Source organism: Pogoniulus pusillus, chromosome 15 (genome assembly GCF_015220805.1).
Source record: "Pogoniulus pusillus isolate bPogPus1 chromosome 15, bPogPus1.pri, whole genome shotgun sequence".
NCBI lineage: Eukaryota > Metazoa > Chordata > Aves > Piciformes > Lybiidae > Pogoniulus > Pogoniulus pusillus.
Window position 1 is genome coordinate 3945408 of NC_087278.1, and position 17189 is coordinate 3962596.

At 47.2% G+C, this 17189-nt stretch overlaps 2 protein-coding genes across 3 annotated transcripts in view; one reads left to right on the top strand and one right to left on the bottom strand.

The window, feature by feature from the left end:
- Positions 1-1509: 1509 nt before the first annotated feature.
- On the bottom strand, positions 1510-12480 carry IKBIP (IKBKB interacting protein). Of its 2 annotated transcripts, none has more exons than XM_064154975.1 (4): positions 12405-12480; positions 9779-10001; positions 8861-8978; positions 1510-2538 (listed from the first exon to the last, which is right to left on the bottom strand). In XM_064154975.1, the coding sequence occupies exons 2-4, from the start codon at positions 9970-9972 to the stop codon at positions 1783-1785; spliced, it is 1068 nt and encodes a 355-aa protein (XP_064011045.1). In that variant the 5' UTR covers positions 9973-10001; positions 12405-12480; the 3' UTR covers positions 1510-1782. The 2 variants fall into 2 exon arrangements, with proteins under 2 accessions (XP_064011045.1, XP_064011044.1); XM_064154974.1 differs by lacking the exon at positions 1510-2538 and adding an exon at positions 4392-6602.
- A 304-nt stretch (positions 12481-12784) lies between these two features.
- APAF1 (apoptotic peptidase activating factor 1) overlaps positions 12785-17189 on the top strand; it is a 49096-nt gene continuing 44691 nt past the window's right edge. The window contains exons 1-3 of the mRNA XM_064154977.1: positions 12785-12867; positions 13554-13695; positions 15671-15860. Of these exons, the coding sequence (XP_064011047.1) occupies positions 13558-13695; positions 15671-15860 (328 nt within the window). The 5' untranslated portion in view covers positions 12785-12867; positions 13554-13557. The remainder of the gene's footprint in view (positions 12868-13553; positions 13696-15670; positions 15861-17189) is intronic.

Consider the following 17189-nt stretch of genomic DNA (forward strand, 5'->3'; position numbering starts at 1 on the left):
TCAAGGTAAATCTATACTTAGGGCTACTTGTGTTGTGTTTCAGTGGAAAACCTGAGCAGGGAAGAACGTTGCAGCAACTGATGTTGACATTCAGCCATGGGCTTGTCTGGATGCTTGAGATGACAGAGTTAAATGTATAAAATGTTGCTTAAAGGGTCACCCACTGATGTTTTGAATACCCTTCAGTGGGAAAACTGTAGTAGTGTAGCATTTCAAAGGTCAGCTTTGTCATTGGTAACTGCTTTATAGCACTCGTGGGGTGTTTCTGAAAGCTGAGGAGATGGGACAGGAGAGCAGAGGAAAAGTCCTTGTGAATAGGGATCAGACCAGTCCCTAAACCCCAAAGTGCTCTGTTAAACTGGATCGTGTGCATGGTGGCTGTGTATATTGTTTTCTGAAGGAGAAAAGGTCTTTTCTTGCTCTTGCTGCAGCTGGTTTGAGGTATATGGTCTGAAGAGAGTAACAACTCCACCTGCTGTGTTTGTATCAGATTGTACCACAGATGAAATGTGCTGGCACTTGCTGAAATGTTTGTTGCATATCATTTTAAAATGGGCTGTAATGGTACAAATAGCTGTAAATCATTACATCTCTACATAGAGATTATGTAGTTCACAGTGAAAACAATAAATATCCTGCTTTTTATAGCAAATGAGTACCTTGGATAGCTGAGCTTAGTGGCTGTGTGGCCTTGCCACAGGATATGACACCCCTGACCAACTGGTCCAAACCCAAAGTGGAGATGGCCAATTGGATCCCCCTTTCCAAAGGGTCCAGCCCAGCATGTGGCTCACTGAATAGGAGACCAATGTGCACACCCATCCTCCTCAGTCAAAAACACCCCAGGACCCCATGGCCTCACCCTTCACCCACACTCAGTCCCAGACTCCCAACAGAGCTGGCTGTATTCCTCTTGTAACTCTGCCAGTTTGGTTGTGCTGCAGGGCATCTCCCTAGCCCTAACTTCTAGCACCTCCTCATTGCTCCCACCACTCTGGAATTCAGTTTTAGTAAGCAGATAAAGCTGAGGAATGGTCTCTTCCTGCTTAGGCTTTGCTTCTTCCACTCTAGCCCAAAGATAATGACAAGGACTTCCTTGGCATCTAAATTGTGCTCTTCAGCCATACTATTGAATCCCCAATCACTCTCAAGGTGCCCCTGCCACAGCTAGGCTGGTTCTAAACGTATCTCTTGCTCCCTACCTGCCAGTGCTTCTCATCAGTCTAATTTTCCTGGGGCATGAGTACCTTCTCTGCTGCTCCCTGCAGTATTTCACAGGCTAAGCAACACCTGTGACTGCTGAACAGACACCATGACACCGAGAAAAAGTTCTCAGCAGGTCTTTGAAAGCATTGTACCCCTGTAGAGTTGTGTTTTAAAGCTGTAACAGTGCTCTTGTTAAACTTCAGGAAACCATAACTTTATTCCTTTCCTTTGCAGCAGGAAAACTGAAGATCTGCCAGTCCTGGGGCCTGCTTGCTTCATGAAAACAAACTAAAGGTAAGAACATTTTTTAATGCTTGAGTGCTGTTTTATTGTACAAAAGAAGCCACTTGCAAGATCTAGCACCTGTCATCTTTCAGGAAGACAAACCTGCACAGCCAAGTTTTTGCTCACACCATAGCTTGTCCCTTTAAATCAGTTGTGACTTTTTCTGTCCTTTGCCAAGGAAGACAACTCTCAAGTTTCAGTGTGCTTCTAAATGAAGCTTTTAAATACTGTCTGTCTTCTTAGTACTACACATGGAGTTTACACTCCTCAAACTCTTCCAGCTGTGGCATTTCAGTTAATGCCTGAAACCTTGGTTATTTCATCTTTCATATCTTTGGCCTCATTCTGAACTCTGGTCAGATTGGTCAATTTCTCATTGAGCAAAGCAATTTCCTTCTCCTGTTGCAACACGCTGTCCACTAACCTTCCTATTCTCAGTGTCAGGTCATTGACTAACGGCTCCAACATGGCAAAATCCTTTTTAAGTTTGTACATCTTGGGTTTTAAATCATTTGCAAACGTAACTGACTTCAGCACTTTTGCTCTGTCACCTTCCAGATTCAAAAGCCTGTCCGAGTGCTGGTCAAAGTTGCTCCTGATCTCAGCCAACGCTGCCTTCATTTGCTCAATTCTCCTTGCGTTACTGGATGCCAAGCTCTGGAGCTTGGTACTTCGGTCGATGCTGCTGGAAAGCAGGTCACCTATGTTCTTCACTGTTGTCTTTTCACCTTTTTCTACTTTATCCTCTAGTGCCTGCAAAGATTCTGCCAACGCAGCCATATCTGAGACCAGGCCTGAGACACGCCTGATGTCAGTTTTTACTGTCACAATTGTCAGCGTCATGCTTCTAGCTACAGAAGCTGCCTTCTCTTCAATGCTTGAAACGGCACGAGAAAGGGTTGTTAAATTCTGCTGCAGCTCTTCTTGGGTTTTGATGATGCTGCTAGAGGATGTTTTTGTCGTGTCAATATCTCCCTGCAGGTGTTTAATGTCAGAAATTATCTGCCGGTCTTCCAGCCCTTCCATGAAGTCCCAAGTATTGGCACACTGGAGAGATACAAACAAAAAACATTTGACCAGATTTGTAGCTTAACAACACACAGCAAAATCAAAACTATGTTCTGGTGGAAATAACTGAACTATTCTGAAATTGAGCACAAACTGTCTGTAGGAAATCAGCTTCTGTTGGAATACAACCAACTATGGGTAACCTGCTCTAACAGAGGATGTTCAACGCTCACTGACTAGATGACCTTTGGAGGTCCCTTCCAACCCAAACCATTCTATGATACAGGCATAATTTTTTTTTCCTTTCAGGCTAAATTCCCATGCTGCTTTTTCTATAGTGACAGAAATTGCTGGAGGGTATAAACTGTGGCTTGACTTTATGAAAATCCAAGTCACCAAAAGCAGCCTTCTGATTTACAGGCAATTTTGTACCCGTGTGATCCGCAAAAGACACCTGTAGAAACCTTACAGAAAGAGGTCTGCTTTAAAAGCCTCCTATCCAAAAATGATCAACTGTTCTTCATTCATAGAATCCCAGACAGAACCCAAAGTCATGGACCATTGTTAAATGATGTGTCTTTATTTTGGTAATCACAATGTGTATTCTCACAGAAAACCTCCTGCAGTTTCTGTTGTTATAGAAAAAGGAACATTTGAATTTATGCTGAAAGGAAAAAAAATATGTATCATAGAATCAAGCAGGTTGGAAGAGACCTCCAAGATCATCCAGGCCAACCTAGCACCCAGCCCCATCCAGTCAAGTAGACCATGGCACTAAGTGCCTCAGCCAGTCTTTTCTTGAACACCTCCAGGGACGGTGCCTCCACCACCTCTCTAGGCAGCCCATTCCAATGGGAAATCACTCTCTCTGTGAAGAACTTCCTCCTAACATGTATATCATAGAATGGTTTGGGTTGGAAGGGACCTTCTAAGGGCATCTAGTCCAAAATCCTTTCAGTGAGTAGGAACATCCTCTGTTAGATCAGGCTACCCATATTTGGTTGTGTTTCAACAGAAGGTCCCAACCTTAGAGGTTGGAAGGGACCTCCAGAGATGGAGTCCACCTCCCCCGCCAAAGCAGGATCCCTTAGGATAGCTCACACAGGAATACATCCAAATGGGTTTTGAAAGTCTCCAGAGATGGAGCCTCTGAGCAGTCTGTTCCAGTGCTCTGTCACCCTCACTGTAAAGAACTTGAACATGGCATTCACAGAATGAAAACAACCCAGAGGAACTGGGCATGGTTCTCTTCTGCTTCCAGGGCCAAGATAAAAGATGACTTTAAAAAGCCTGCCCTACATCGGTGAGGGAACACTCACACTGCTGTTGGATTTTTCACTGGTGCTAGTTTGCTCCTTTGAGGTTTATTTTGACCTTTTTTATGGTTCCTCCTTGGTTTTCAAGTTTGAGAGGAAGAATGGATAATATTTAAGTGACACTATCCTATTGAATCCCCATTAAGTCAGTGTAGAACTCAGGAGAGCAAAAAATACTCAGTGGGCAAGCTGAAACACATTCTAAGAGCCTGGAGTTAGTTTCATACTAATCATTTTTGTTCTGCTAGAAGGAAAAATATCACCATAGAAACAAATCTTTTGAGCTTTCTGATAGTGTGGAGCACAGAACTGTTCCATTAAAAAAAACCCAAAACAATCCCACATAAGTCAGCTTTCAGTAGGGCTGTGGTTGATTAAAGACATGAAATGGAGGAGCATCCCACCCTTCCCCAAAAGTAAATGAAGCAGGAACACAGTAGCAAAAAAGAAAGTATTTAAAACATTTCCATAATGAAGAGAAGATCTTAGTGTAACACTGCAACCTGAAGTATTTATTCCATGCCTTTTCTGGAAGAGGAATTTCTCTTGTAACAGATCCTGCACTAGGACAGAGCATAATGTACAGCCAGAGTGTGGATTTTATTGAATATGACTACAAACAGATACAAATTGATACAGAAATACGTGAAACTGAAAGCCTTTGAGAAAAGTTGGTTTAAGAACTCTACCACCCATTCAGGAATCTAGAAACAAATGAATTTACAAACCCAGAAGCAAGTAATTTAAGCCTGATTGGTTTGTAATATCATGGGGTTATATTACATCTCCTCTCCTGAGTTCAGCAATTGGAAATTCTCAAGACCTAAGTCTGTAGTTATCAATTTAGGGTAGTCCTGAGATCAAATGTCAATGAATAGCTCCCAGTCCTATTAAGTAGTTCTACGTCCTATGTAAGTAGATCTATTAGACCTATGCAGGAATTAGATGTTCCCTGCCTCCAAGTCACTCCATGGCTTTCATTAATTGCTTCTGCAGCTCTTAACACACCACAACTTTGGGAAACAGTGACATGAGGTCTTTTGTCTTCCTTTGGAATGTAACACAAAACCAGACATGTCTGTAATCCCTAACAGAGATCATCCTACCTAGGAAAAGACTCAGACTCGTTTCCAGCAGCTCCATAACAACCCAAACTCTCAAACCAATGCAGTGACTGATCACACCAAGCTGGTGAATTAAAAGGCTCTAACAGGACTATCTGTTAATAAGAGCTTAAATCTCTATGCAGTCCAACAACCTCAGTGGCAGAACAAAAACTGTGGCAGTGCTTTTAAGAAGTTTGAAAATGCTAGGAATGAGGTTTAAGGAAGCTCTCTGCATGAGGTCAAAGAAACAAAAGATAACCCCAGCTGTACAACCCTATGCCTAGGAATACTGGTAACAAGAGGAGGTTCTCAGTCACATGTACTTTACTTTTCTGTCATGCTGCTGGAACCAAGCTTCAGCTGTCACAAACCTATTCAGTGCTTTCCTGCACTGAGATCACAGTAAAATCTCTGCTCTTGTACCATAAAGTACAAAAACATTACATAGCATATAACAGGTGACAGAGCTTAAACTGTTGTCTTACAAGTCCCTGGAATATAATACCAAAAGTAACAATGTGAAATATCACCTAGTGAAAATGAAATATAAATTGTCATCTGATGAGCTCTCATTTTAACTTCTTTCTCCCTTTCAGACCCAAATACTTTGCTTCAAATTCTTTATTAAAATGAACTTTTAACAAATAAGCTGAAAATAATCCTGAAGAAAATACTCCTTTCCTCCTTCAACATAACATTTCTTGCTCTCTAGCCTCTCCTAGAAGCCTGTCAGCCTGATGCAATGCCTATTTAGACTAGTGACAATACTTCAGCTATCCTTAACATATGTAGGAGTGACGCTGTTTAAAATAAAGTGCTCTTCCTTCAATGAGAAACTCTGAGTCCCAATTCACTTCTCCTCCTCCTGGTCATTTTCTGAGTTATAGCTTTCTGAAGTCACTCCTGTTGCTTCTGAAGATGCTTTTGCATCATGCACTACCACTTCTAAACCCACTTCTTTGTTTTGCACTTTCAACATGCTGTTATTTTCCTGTATGCTTTCAAGGATCTTTTGCATCTCTGCTGTGTCAGAAGCAGTTTTCAGCACATCATTTTCTGCAGCATAGAGCTGTCTTGTCAAGTCCTCTATCTTGTTCTCCATACTCAGCATTTCACTTGACAACCTAAGAATAGAGTGAACAGCATTTTCAATTGTTGGCAGGTAGGTCTTGCACTCCTCAATTTTAGGCTCATAGTTCACCAGTTTCTGATTCAGGTCTGTGTCTTTGGCTACCAGACTATTCTGCAGTTCTTCTAGCTTTTCAACTGCCTTTGCTTGCGAGTCCAGCTTTTGTTCAACTCTAGAGAATTCATCCTCCTCTTGCCTTTTTAGTGTCTTAATATTTCTGGCTGTACTGTCTTCCAAATCTCTTACTCTTTCTGAAAGGGATTTAAGTCTTTGGTCAACTTCATTAATTTGGGAAGTAACTTCCGTATGGATGAGCTTTGCTGCGGACTTTAAACTGCTAGTGTTTGTGTTCAATTCATCCAAGCTTCTTCTCCAGGAGTTTGTAATGCTTTGGAACTTCTCATGAATGCTCTGCATCTCTAGAGAGAGAGTTTTTTCATTGTTCTGTATATCACTTATGATGTTATGAAGAGAAGAGATTTCCTGTTCAAACTCAGTCATCACAGAGATGGATGAGGCAGCTTCTTGTAGGATACTTTCAGAAGACTCAAGCTGTATTTATAACACAAAACAATGTCCATGTCTACTCAACAAGAATAGAAAGCCTTTGCATTCATTTAACAAAGTCCTTTAGAAGTTACTTCACTTGCTACAGAGTCCCTACATAATGTGTTTTCATATTTAATCTTGAGAACATTGATTAACCCAGCATGAAACTCGCAGAAAAGAGGCTGCTTGTTGTTAGTTGCTATAGAATCATAGAACACAATTATAGAATCAACCAGGTTGGAAGAGACTTCCAAGATCATCCAGGCCAGCACCCAGCCCTATCCAGTCAACCAGACCATGGCACTAAGTGCCCCAGCCAGTCTTTGCTTGAACATCTCCAGGGATGGTGACTCCACCACCTCCCTGGGCAGCCCATTCCAATGCCAATCACTCTCTCTGTGAACTTCTTCCTAACATCCAGCCTAGACCTCCCCTGGCACAACTTGAGACTGTCCCCCCTTCTTCTGTTGCTGCTTGCCTGACCAAAGAGACCAACCCCACCTGGCTACAACCTCCCTACAGGGAGTTGTAGACAACAATGAGCTCTGCCCTGAGCCTCCTCTTCTGCAGGCTGCACACCCCCAGCTCCCTCAGCCTCTCCTCATAGGGTTTGTGTTCCAGGCCCTTCCCCAGGTTTGGTGCCATTCTCTGGACAGGTTTCAGTGCCTCAACATCTCTTTTTGAACTGAGGGCCCCAGAGCTGGACACAGCACTCAAGGTGTGGCCTGACCACTGCTGAGTACAAGGGAAGAATAACCTCCCTTGTCCTACTGGCCACACTGTTCCTGATACAGGCCAAGATGCCATTAGCTCTCCTGGCCACCTGGGCACACTGCTGGCTTATCTTCAGCTACTATCTACCAGCACCCCCTAGCTCACTTTCTTCCTAGCTGCTCTCCATCTACTCTGTCCCCAGCCTATAGTGCTGCTTGGGGTAAGGACAGGTACCAGTTTCTTTGTTGTCAATCATCTTATCTTCTATGTTCCTTTTTTCTCTCCAGAACACAGCACACTACACAACTCCCATGCACCACTTTGCAAGCTCTAGTATATAAATATCCAAATTACATCATTTATAAATGACAGCATGAGGAGAGCAGTGCTAAATAAACATCACTAGCACAACGATGGGAGTGCAAAAGGGCTTATTTATAAGACACATGGCATAATTTGACAGTCAGCCCAAGCTTTCTACATGATAATATCACACAGAGATGATAAAATAATAAAATAGCAGTGAAAAAAATACTGCTATCATTTCATGATGCCTTTCATTCTTTACCATGAGGGGTAGTGGAATGCTGGAACAGGTTGTTCAGGGAGGTTGTTGGGACCCCACCCCTGAAGATATTCAAGGCGAGCCTGGACAGGACTCTGAGCAACCTTGTTCACTGCTCTTTCATAGAATCAACCAGGTTGGAAGAGACCTCCAAGATCATCCAGGCCAACCTAGCACCCAGCCCCATCCAGTCAACTAGACCATGGCACTAAGTGCCTCATCCAGGCTTTTCTTGAGCACCTCCAAGGACGGCAACTCCACCACCTCCCTGGGCAGCCCATTCCAATGCCAATCACTCTCTCTGGCAACAACTTCCTCCTAACATCCAGCCTAGACCTCCCCCAGCACAACTTGAGACTGTGTCCCCTTCTTCTGTTGCTGGTTGCCTGGCAGAAGACACCAACCCCACCTACAGCCTCCCTTCAGGTAGTTGTAGACAGCCATGAGGTCACCCCCGAGCCTCCTCTTCTGCAGGCTGCACACCCCCAGCTCCCTCAGCCTCTCCTCATAGGCCTGTGTTCCAGGCCTCTCACCAGCAACCCGCTCTAATTGAGGATGCCCCTGCTGAACACAGAGAGGGCTGGACTAGATGACCTTTGGAGGTCCCTTCCAACCCAGGCCATTCTATGATTCATATCTGAGCATGTCCACTACCTTAAAACACCTGTGAAGTGTCTTCAAATCAATGTACAGTTGAATTACACTCAGACCAGTATTTGCAAAATGAAGTTTGTGCATAGATAAGCTCTGAAAAGTAGTTTAGTGCCCCCAAAAATAACACTGAGATAACACACCTGACCAATGCTATAGCTTGACACAGTGACATGAAATATTCTCCAAAGCCCCTGTGATTCACAGGCCATGCAGACCACATTATGGAACTGTACTTTAAAACCACCAGTTTAATTTAACTAAATGGAAACAAAGTGAAACAACAGCACAGGTCCACATGAGATTATCCAATCAAGATGTCAACAATTACCTTTTTAGAAATTAAGTTAACTTTGTTTTCCACATCTAGGAATTTTTCAGCTTCTTGCTGTAAAAAACTGTACTTTTTTTCCATATCAGCAAATTGATTGGACTGCTGAAATAGGAACCTGCAAGTTGCAAAGAAATAAATAGTAAATATAATTACATCATTAACATATTTAAGTGTTTCAGGATGGAATTCACAGCAATTTGTTACTGCAGGGATTTGTGTTCAGAGGCTGGAACATCTGCCCTATGGGGACAGGCTGAGGTAGTTGGGGCTGTTCAGCCTGGAGAAGAGAAGGCTTGAGGAGACCTCAGAGCAGCCTTCCAGTACCTGAAAGGAGCCTACAAAAAAACAGCTGGAGAGGGCTTATAGTCATAGGGTGAGGGGGAATGGATTGAAGCTGGAAAAAGGTAGATTTTGGGGGATTAAGTTCCTTACAGTGAGTGTCATGAGACACTGGAACAGGCTGCTCAGGGAGGCTGTGGGTGCTCCTTCCCTGGAGGTGTTCAAGGCCAGGCTGGATGAGGCTTTAAGCAACCCAGTCTAGTAGAAGGTGTCCCTGCCTATAACAGAGGGACTGGAATTGGGTGATCTTTAAGGTCCCTCCCAACCCAAATCATTCTATAGATGTAGGAATTAAGCTCCTCTTTACAGTTACATGTAGCTTCCACATTTGCAAATCATGACCTTTTAATCTTTCAACATGATGGATGACAGAAGCTGGACTTCTTCTCTCACTGCACCCCAGTGTTGCTGCACTTGTGGCTATTGTTCTTCTCTTCTTGATCCTTCTAGTTTCAACAGGTTTCTATAGTCACTTAACCCAAGCACTGAATTCAAATGTAACTAATCATATTGCCTGTGACTGACTACAGGATAGACTACAAAAGAAGGTATTAAAATGCACACAGAGTTACCTACCAGGTCAGCACCAGGCAAATAGCAAGGGAAATGACACTCAAGCCTGTCCTTGAGTCCATCCAAAACGTGTTCCGATTATTGCTGGTCTTGGAACTTGCCATCTTCCCACCATTACTGTGCCTTTCACCCTTCTGTGAACCTTCATTGGTCTTGGATGAAGAAACACCTTTTTTCCTCTGCTTGGCTTCAGACATTTTGGGTTTTTAAAAAGCAGGAGAGACAGCTAGGAGGAAAAAAAAGCAAAACCAAAAGGGTTTAGCTACCTCTCATCATCCTTAAATACAGCTTTTGCCCTTTAGTTACTATCTCAACTTCTGGAAAGTGTTGTAAGACTTTATGAATGTTTTTTCCATACTATAGAGTACTGCTTTCATGTTTTCTTATACTGAACTGACTTCTCAAACTTGTGCTCATTTCATTGTCCCAGAAATATTTCAGCTGTTGCCCATAAGCCATTTAAAACCTATAGTTAACCTCACATGGACTGAAAGTGTAGCTTCCCCCACCCATAGTTGACTACCGTCATAATTTAATCAGCAAACACCTGCTTGGCCTGGCAGCCAGCAGCACTGGGGTGTCACTTCAGAGGTCCTGTGCAGAGGAGTCTTTTCAGGCTCAGAATCCCATGCACAGAATTTCTTAGGTTGGAAAAGACCTTCAAGCTCCTTGAGTCCAATCATTAGTTTCACACTGACAAGTCCCTGACTCAACCAAATCCCTCAGCACAACATCCAATCACTGTGAATCGCTATGCTTGGAAGGGACCATCAGGATCAGCCAGTCCAACCTTCATCCCAGCAGCCTTCATCACCAGACCATAGCCTCAAGCACCACATCCACTCTCCTTTTAAACACCTCCAGGGATGGAGACTCCACCACCTCCCTGGGCAGCCTGTTCCAGTGCCTGACCACCTGCTCAGTAAAGAACTTCCTCCCAACATCCAACCTGAACCTCCCCTGCTGCAACTTGAGGCCATTTCCTCTTGTCCTATCATTAGTAATTCGGGAGAAGGGAACAGCTGAACAGCTCCAGCCTCACTACAACCTGCTTTTAGGTGGTCGGAGGGCAATAAGGTCTCCTCTCAGCCTTCTCCTCTCCAGACTAAACAACACCAGGTGCCTCAGCTGCTCCTAATAGCGGGATATTAGGAAGAAGTTCTTCACAGAGAGAGTGATTTCCCATTGGAATGGGCTGCCCAGGGAGGTGGTGGAGGCACCGTCCCTGGGGATCTTCAAGGAAAGCCTGGATGAGGCACTTAGTGCCATGGTCTGGTTGATTGGATAGGGCTGGGTGCTAGGTTGGACTGGATGATCTTGGAGGTCTCTTCCAACCTGGCTGATTCTATGATTCTATCTTTTCCAAGCCCTCTCACCAGCCTCATCGCCCTTCACTTATTTGTAGATCCTTTAATAGAAACAACCAAAACCTTCACAACAAAAAGGGTAAAATTAATTTCCTCCATTTGAAACATGAGAGTTCAAATCAAGCTTTAACTTAGAACTAAGCCTGTTGTAATGAGGTCATCTCCTCTGTAGCACCAGAGACATCAGTTTATAGAAAGCTATTACTGGAAAAAGGCAGAAGAGGAATGAAATATTGCATCTAGGTAAGACAAAACCTGTCCTCTCTTTGCTTAAAAAATAAGGTTTGAACAGATGCAGGGAATTAACTCTCCCCAGCTTCGGAGAGTACAGAAGCTCATATCCTAACCGAATGGAAGTTAAGAGAGGAATTCTCCAGCCTAAAATCTTTCACCCCCACCCCTCGAAACAGACTTGGACCCCAGGGGGGTAATTTAGTAGAGCTGGACACAAACAATGTTGTTTCTTTCTGGATCGTTATGCATTATTATCACACAGTATCACAGTATCACCAAGGTTGGAAGAGACCTCACAGATCATCAAGTCCAACCCTTTACCACAGAGCTCAAGGCCAGACCATGGCACCAAGTGCCACGTCCAACCTTGCCCTGAACTGCCCCAGGGACGGCGACTCCACCACCTCCCCGGGCAGCCCATTCCAGTGTCCAATGACTCTCTCAGGGAAGAACTTTCTCCTCACCTCGAGTCGCCTGCCCCGAGTTTGAAGGATGTAAGGGAAGAAAAACCCCAGACCCCCCCACCCCTGCTCCCAAAACAAATAGCAAACCCGCTATTTTTATAACTGTTAGAACTACCTTTGGGATTGAGAGCACCGATAAGGAGGTTAAAAGCTAAAAAAAGCCCTGAGCGGTAGCTGCCCAAGTAGTGTCATGCAGGAACAACTCGGCGTTAGGACGGCTTCAGAGGGCAGCCCCGCACCGTGCAGAGGAAGGAGTCGCCGCTTCCGAGGGACCCTCCCGAGCATCCCCTTCCTCCGGAACCCCCTCTCCCTGCAGCCGCTACCCTCGGGCTGCCTGCCACTGTCACCTCCCCTCTGGAACATTTCCACGTCCACCTTCACTCTGCTCTTGGGGTCCCCAGAAACACAGCCCACCCCCACTGCCCCCCAGCACAGGGAGCCCCCCGCCTGCCCTCGGGGTAGGCCTGCGGGACACCACCCAGCCCCGCTCACAACTCCTCCACCCGCAGCCCTGCCCCTTCGGGCCGCCTTTCGCCCCCTCTTCCATCAGTGCACCCTCCGTACCCTCGACGCTTCCTACGGCCCCAGCTGCAACGCGGCGGGGTCGGGAAGGGCCGGCCGGGCTGCCCCACCGCTCCCTCGTTCGCACGCCCCGCAGCTCGCCGCCGGCCCGGGCCAGCACCTGGCGCCGCGCCCGTTGCAGCCGTTGGCGGCCGCGCCCCCAGCGCCACGTCAGGCGCGCTCCCGCCCAGGCAGGCGAGCGGGGCCGCAGGCGAGCGGGGCCGCCGGCGCGGCTCAGCCTCCGTGGCTCGCTGCGGGAGCGCGGAGCTTTGTTCCGGGCGCCGCAGGTCGGGGCCGGGCTGGGGGCAGCGGAGCAGCGAGCAGGGCCGGGCCGGGCTTCAGCCAGCGCCGTGCCCGGAAGGAGGAAGTGCTGGCGGCGGCGCGGCTCGGGCAGGGCAGCACTTATCTGCGGGGCGCGGCGGCAACTTGTAGCCGGCGGCTGCGGACGGCCCCGCGCTGCTGCCAGGTGAGCGGCGGTGGGGGAGGCAGGCAGGGTGGGACTGGACAAGACCGCACAAGACAAGGCAAGGCGAAAGGGCCGCGTTTGGGCGGCGCCGCTGAGCTCCCTGCTGTGGAGGTGGCCGGGCAGGGGCCCCCGGCCCGGCGGGGCGGGTGTGGAGCGCGGAGAGCTGCTCTGCGCTTTCTGTTTCGCTCCGCTTGCTGCTGCGGCGAGGCGTGCCCGGGGCTGAGGCAACCCTTTGTTATGTCTGGCCGTGGGTGGCTTCTTTTCCCTGTTTTCCCTCACGTGTGGCTGCTTTGTCATTGGCCAGCCTGGACTGTTTTTCGGCTGGGCAGCTTTCACGTCGCCTCTCCTAGGAGGTGCAGCGGAGTAAAGCTGGGCTGAAAGACTTTCCTGGCCGCATATTTTCGGCGAGGATAGGAAACTGTGTCGGCGGAAAAGGCATTCCAGCGCAGGCTTCTCCACGGGCAGCTGCTTTGCTGTCTGCGCTATGAGCTCGCCTGGAGAGTCACTGTTTGCCGCAAACGCAGCTGCTCCGCTGCTGCTTCCGAGGTCAAAACGCTGCTTCGAGGTCAGAATAAGCGATTCAGAAGCTGTTTATAACCTTCCGTTTTTCTCTCACAAATGATGTCGTGGCCCTGACGTGACTTTTTATCCCCCCTCCTCTCGTCTCCCGCTCCTTCGCGCTGAAGGAATATGGATGTGAGAAGCAGGAATTTCTTGCTCCTGAATCGCCAAGCTTTGCAGAGGGACATCAAGACCGCTTACATTATGGATCATCTGATTTCTGATGAAGTGTTAACGCCGCAGGAGGAGGAGAGAGTGAGACAACAGGTAGAGCTACCGCTCGCTGCTCTTTACCTTCCCAGTTCGGTCGTGTGTCCTGGCGTCTGTTTTGGAACCGTTTCTGTCTGGTTCTTGGGTTCGGCAAGTCCTTAAGCGTGGGGTTGGCACGCAGGTGTTCGCTGGATCACACAGTACCGGCGGGGTTGGGAGAGACCTCGCAGATCATCAAGTCCGACCCTTTACCTCAGAGCTCAAGGCCAGACCGTGGCACTTTTTGTGGCACTTCTGGAAGGTTAAGAGGCTTGGTCAAGTTGAAGGCTGATTCTGTAACTGCATCCAGTCTGTGAGTGGTAGATTAGATGATTTGTAAGGTCTTCAGGTCTTAACGAGGAGCAGGTGAGGGAACTGTGGTTGTTTGGCCTGCAGAAGAGGAGGCCTAATGGCCTACAGCTGCCTCAGAGGAGGCTGTAGTAAGGTGGGGATCAGTCTCTGCTGGGGAGGGGCCTGGAACACAAACCCTGTGAGGAGAGGCTGAGGGAGCTGGGGGTGTGCAGCCTGCAGCAGAGGCTCAGGGCAGAGCTCATTGCTGTCTGCAACTACCTGAAGGGAGGCTGTAGCCAGGTGGGGTTGGGCTCTTCTGCCAGGCAGCCAGCAACAGAACAAGGGGACACAGCCTCAAGTTGTGCCAGGGGAGGTCTAGGCTGGATGTTAGGAGGAAGTTGTTGGCAGAGAGAGTGATTGGCATTGGAATGGGCTGCCCAGAGAGGTGGTGGAGTTACCGTCTCTGGGGGTGTTCAAGCAAAGCCTGGATTGAGGCACTTAGTGCCATGGTCTGGTTGATTGGACAGGGCTGGGTGCTAGGTTGGCCTGGATGATCTTGGAGTTCTCTTCCAACCTGGTTGATTCTATGATTCTCTGCTGCAACAAGTGATGAGACAAGAGGAAGTAGCCTCAAGTTGTGCAAGGGGAGGTTCAGGTTGGATATTTGGAGAACTTCCTTCACAGAAAGGGCTGTGAAGCATTGGAACAGGCTGCTCAGGGAGGCGGTGGAGTCACCATCTCTGGTGGCATTTAAAAGACACATGGATGTAATGCAGAGAGATGTGGTTTAGTGGTAGTAGCTCAGCAACAGTGGTGGAATTGTGAGCTCTTGGTGATCATAGAATCAGTCAGGATTGGAAGGGACCACAAGGATCATCTGCCTACAACTCCCCCTGCCATGGGCAGGGACACTTCACACTAGATCAGGCTGTCTAGAGCCTCATCCAGCCTGGCCTTAAACACCTCCAGGGATGGGGCTTCCACCACCTTCCTAGGCAGCCCATTCCAGGCTCTCACATCCTCATAGTAAAGCACTTCTTCCTAGCATCCAATATGAATCATAGAATCAGTCAGATTGGAAGAGACCTCCAACCTAGCACCCAGCCCTAGCCAGTCAACCAGACCATGGCACTAAATGCCTCATCCAGGCTTGGCTTCAATGCCTCCAGGGACGGCAACTCCACCACCTCCCTGAGCAGCCCATTCCAATGCCAATCTCTCTCTGACAACAACTTCCTCCTAACATCCAGCCTAGACCTCCCCTGGCACAGCCTGAGACTGTGTCCCCTTGCTCTGTTGCTGGTTGCCTGGGAGAAAAGACCAACCCCACCTGGCTCCAACCTCCCTCCAGGTAGTTGTAGACAGCAATGAGGTCTGCCCTGAGCCTCCTCTGCTGCAGGCTGCACACCCCCAGCTCCCTCAGCCTCTCCTCACAGGGCTGTGCTCCAGGCCTCCCACCAGCTTTGTCGCCCTTCTCTGGACACCTTCCAGTACCTCATCATCTCTCTTGAATTGAGGGGCCCGGAACTGGACATTTCTAGCTTGGTTCCATTCCCCCTAGTCATAACATTACCTGACATCCTCCCCAGCTTTCTTGTAGGCCCCTTAAGACAGTGAAAAGCCACAATAAGGTCACCTCAGTCTCATTGCAACCTCAACAGTTCTGTGATTGTATGATCTCTTCCAGTGTTTTGTTTTCTAGGGCACGCAGGAGGAGCGAGCAGCTATGCTGATAAACATCATCCTTACAAAAGATAACAACTCCTACAGATCCTTTTATAATGCCCTGCTTCATGAAGGGTACAGAGATCTTGCTGCGCTGCTTCAGGACGGGATCCCTGCCATCTCCTCTGGTAACAGAAAGAGTTCAATGGATGGAATGACTTCACATGGTCAGTGTCACTGCAGCAATCCCTGTGCTTGACAGGACAGACAAGTTGCCTTTTTTGTTCCTTGTTAAGTGACTATCTGTAATACCTGTTCCAGTGAAAAGAAAAGGAGGAGTTGGTGCCTTCACTTGTTCTGGTAGTGTAGGTCAGGATTTCTGTATCTCATATATTTAATACAAAATAACTTTTGTAGGTCATCTTGAAACTGTTCCTATTAATGGATGTTTACTTTAAAATAGAGGAAACCTGAAGCTCTCAAATTGTTCTCTAACTGTAACGTTTTTGTTTTACACGAGAGACAGATGCTCATTTGTATACATAGAAGAAGCTGAACCTGACATAAAAGCTGTAGCCTCCAAAATTCTCATACCTAGCTGGAAGAGTAATCTCTCAACCTGCTTTCCAATAGAATCATAGAATCAACCAGGTTGGAAGAGACCTCCAAGATCATCCAGGCCAACCTAGCACCCAGCCCTAGCCAGTCAACCAGACCATAGCACTAAGTGCCTCATCCAGGCTTTTCTTGAACACCTCCAGGGATGGAGACTCCACCACCTCCCTGGGCAGCAATACTTGATCTGTCTGCTTAACTCTCTCCACCAGATCTTTCAGTTACCCTACTTAAGTTCCTAAGTTTTACCTACAGTGTCAGGAGTGTCCTCTTTGACTGACATGAAATAAATCAGTAGTTTCTGATGGGAAGAACTTAACTTGCTGCATGTGACTCAGACTGCACATGACTCTAGTTGCCATATTTACTGGTCTCATAGGTGTGTGGAATTTTGATTACCTGAGTAATCAAGCTTATCAGTGTTAATATGGCACTGAGTGCAGCAGTGTGGACAGATCAAGTGCACATTTCCTGCTGTACTATGCTTGCTGTATTGCTGGTCATAGAATCACAGAAATGTCAGGTTTGGGAGGGACCTCAAGGACATCCAGTTCCAGCCCCCCTGTCATGGGCAGGGACACCTCACACTAGATCAGGTTGCTCAGAGTCCCATCCAGCCTGGCCTTAAAAACATCCAGGGATGAGGCTTCCACCACCTCTCTGGGCAGCCTGTTCCAGTGTCTCACCACCCTCATGGTGAACTCATGCTGCCTTAGCCTAAATCAGAGGAACTCTTCCTTGGACCACAGTGCTGTGATGTTAACTACAAAGTAAAAACCTTAACACAGCCAACATTTCTCTGCTGCATCCACGGGAAAGGAACTCTGGCTGGGAAAGTGACTGGATAGCCATTTGTTGTAATAATGTTGAGCTCCTGAGTTTGCCACATTGTTTCTTCTGTTAATTATCAAATCCTAGAATTGAAAAGGTAAAACCAGCAT

Bases quoted from the DNA above. Each gene is read 5' to 3' on its own strand.
- IKBIP (XM_064154974.1), bottom strand. From the start codon at position 9,972: ATGTCTGAAGCCAAGCAGAGGAAAAAAGGTGTTTCTTCATCCAAGACC. The intron at 8,979-9,778 runs GTAGGTAACTCT...TGCAACTTGCAG, and splicing joins ATTTGCCTGGTGCTGACCTG to GTTCCTATTTCAGCAGTCCA. The intron at 6,603-8,860 runs GTAATTGTTGAC...TTATAAATACAG, and splicing joins TTAACTTAATTTCTAAAAAG to CTTGAGTCTTCTGAAAGTAT.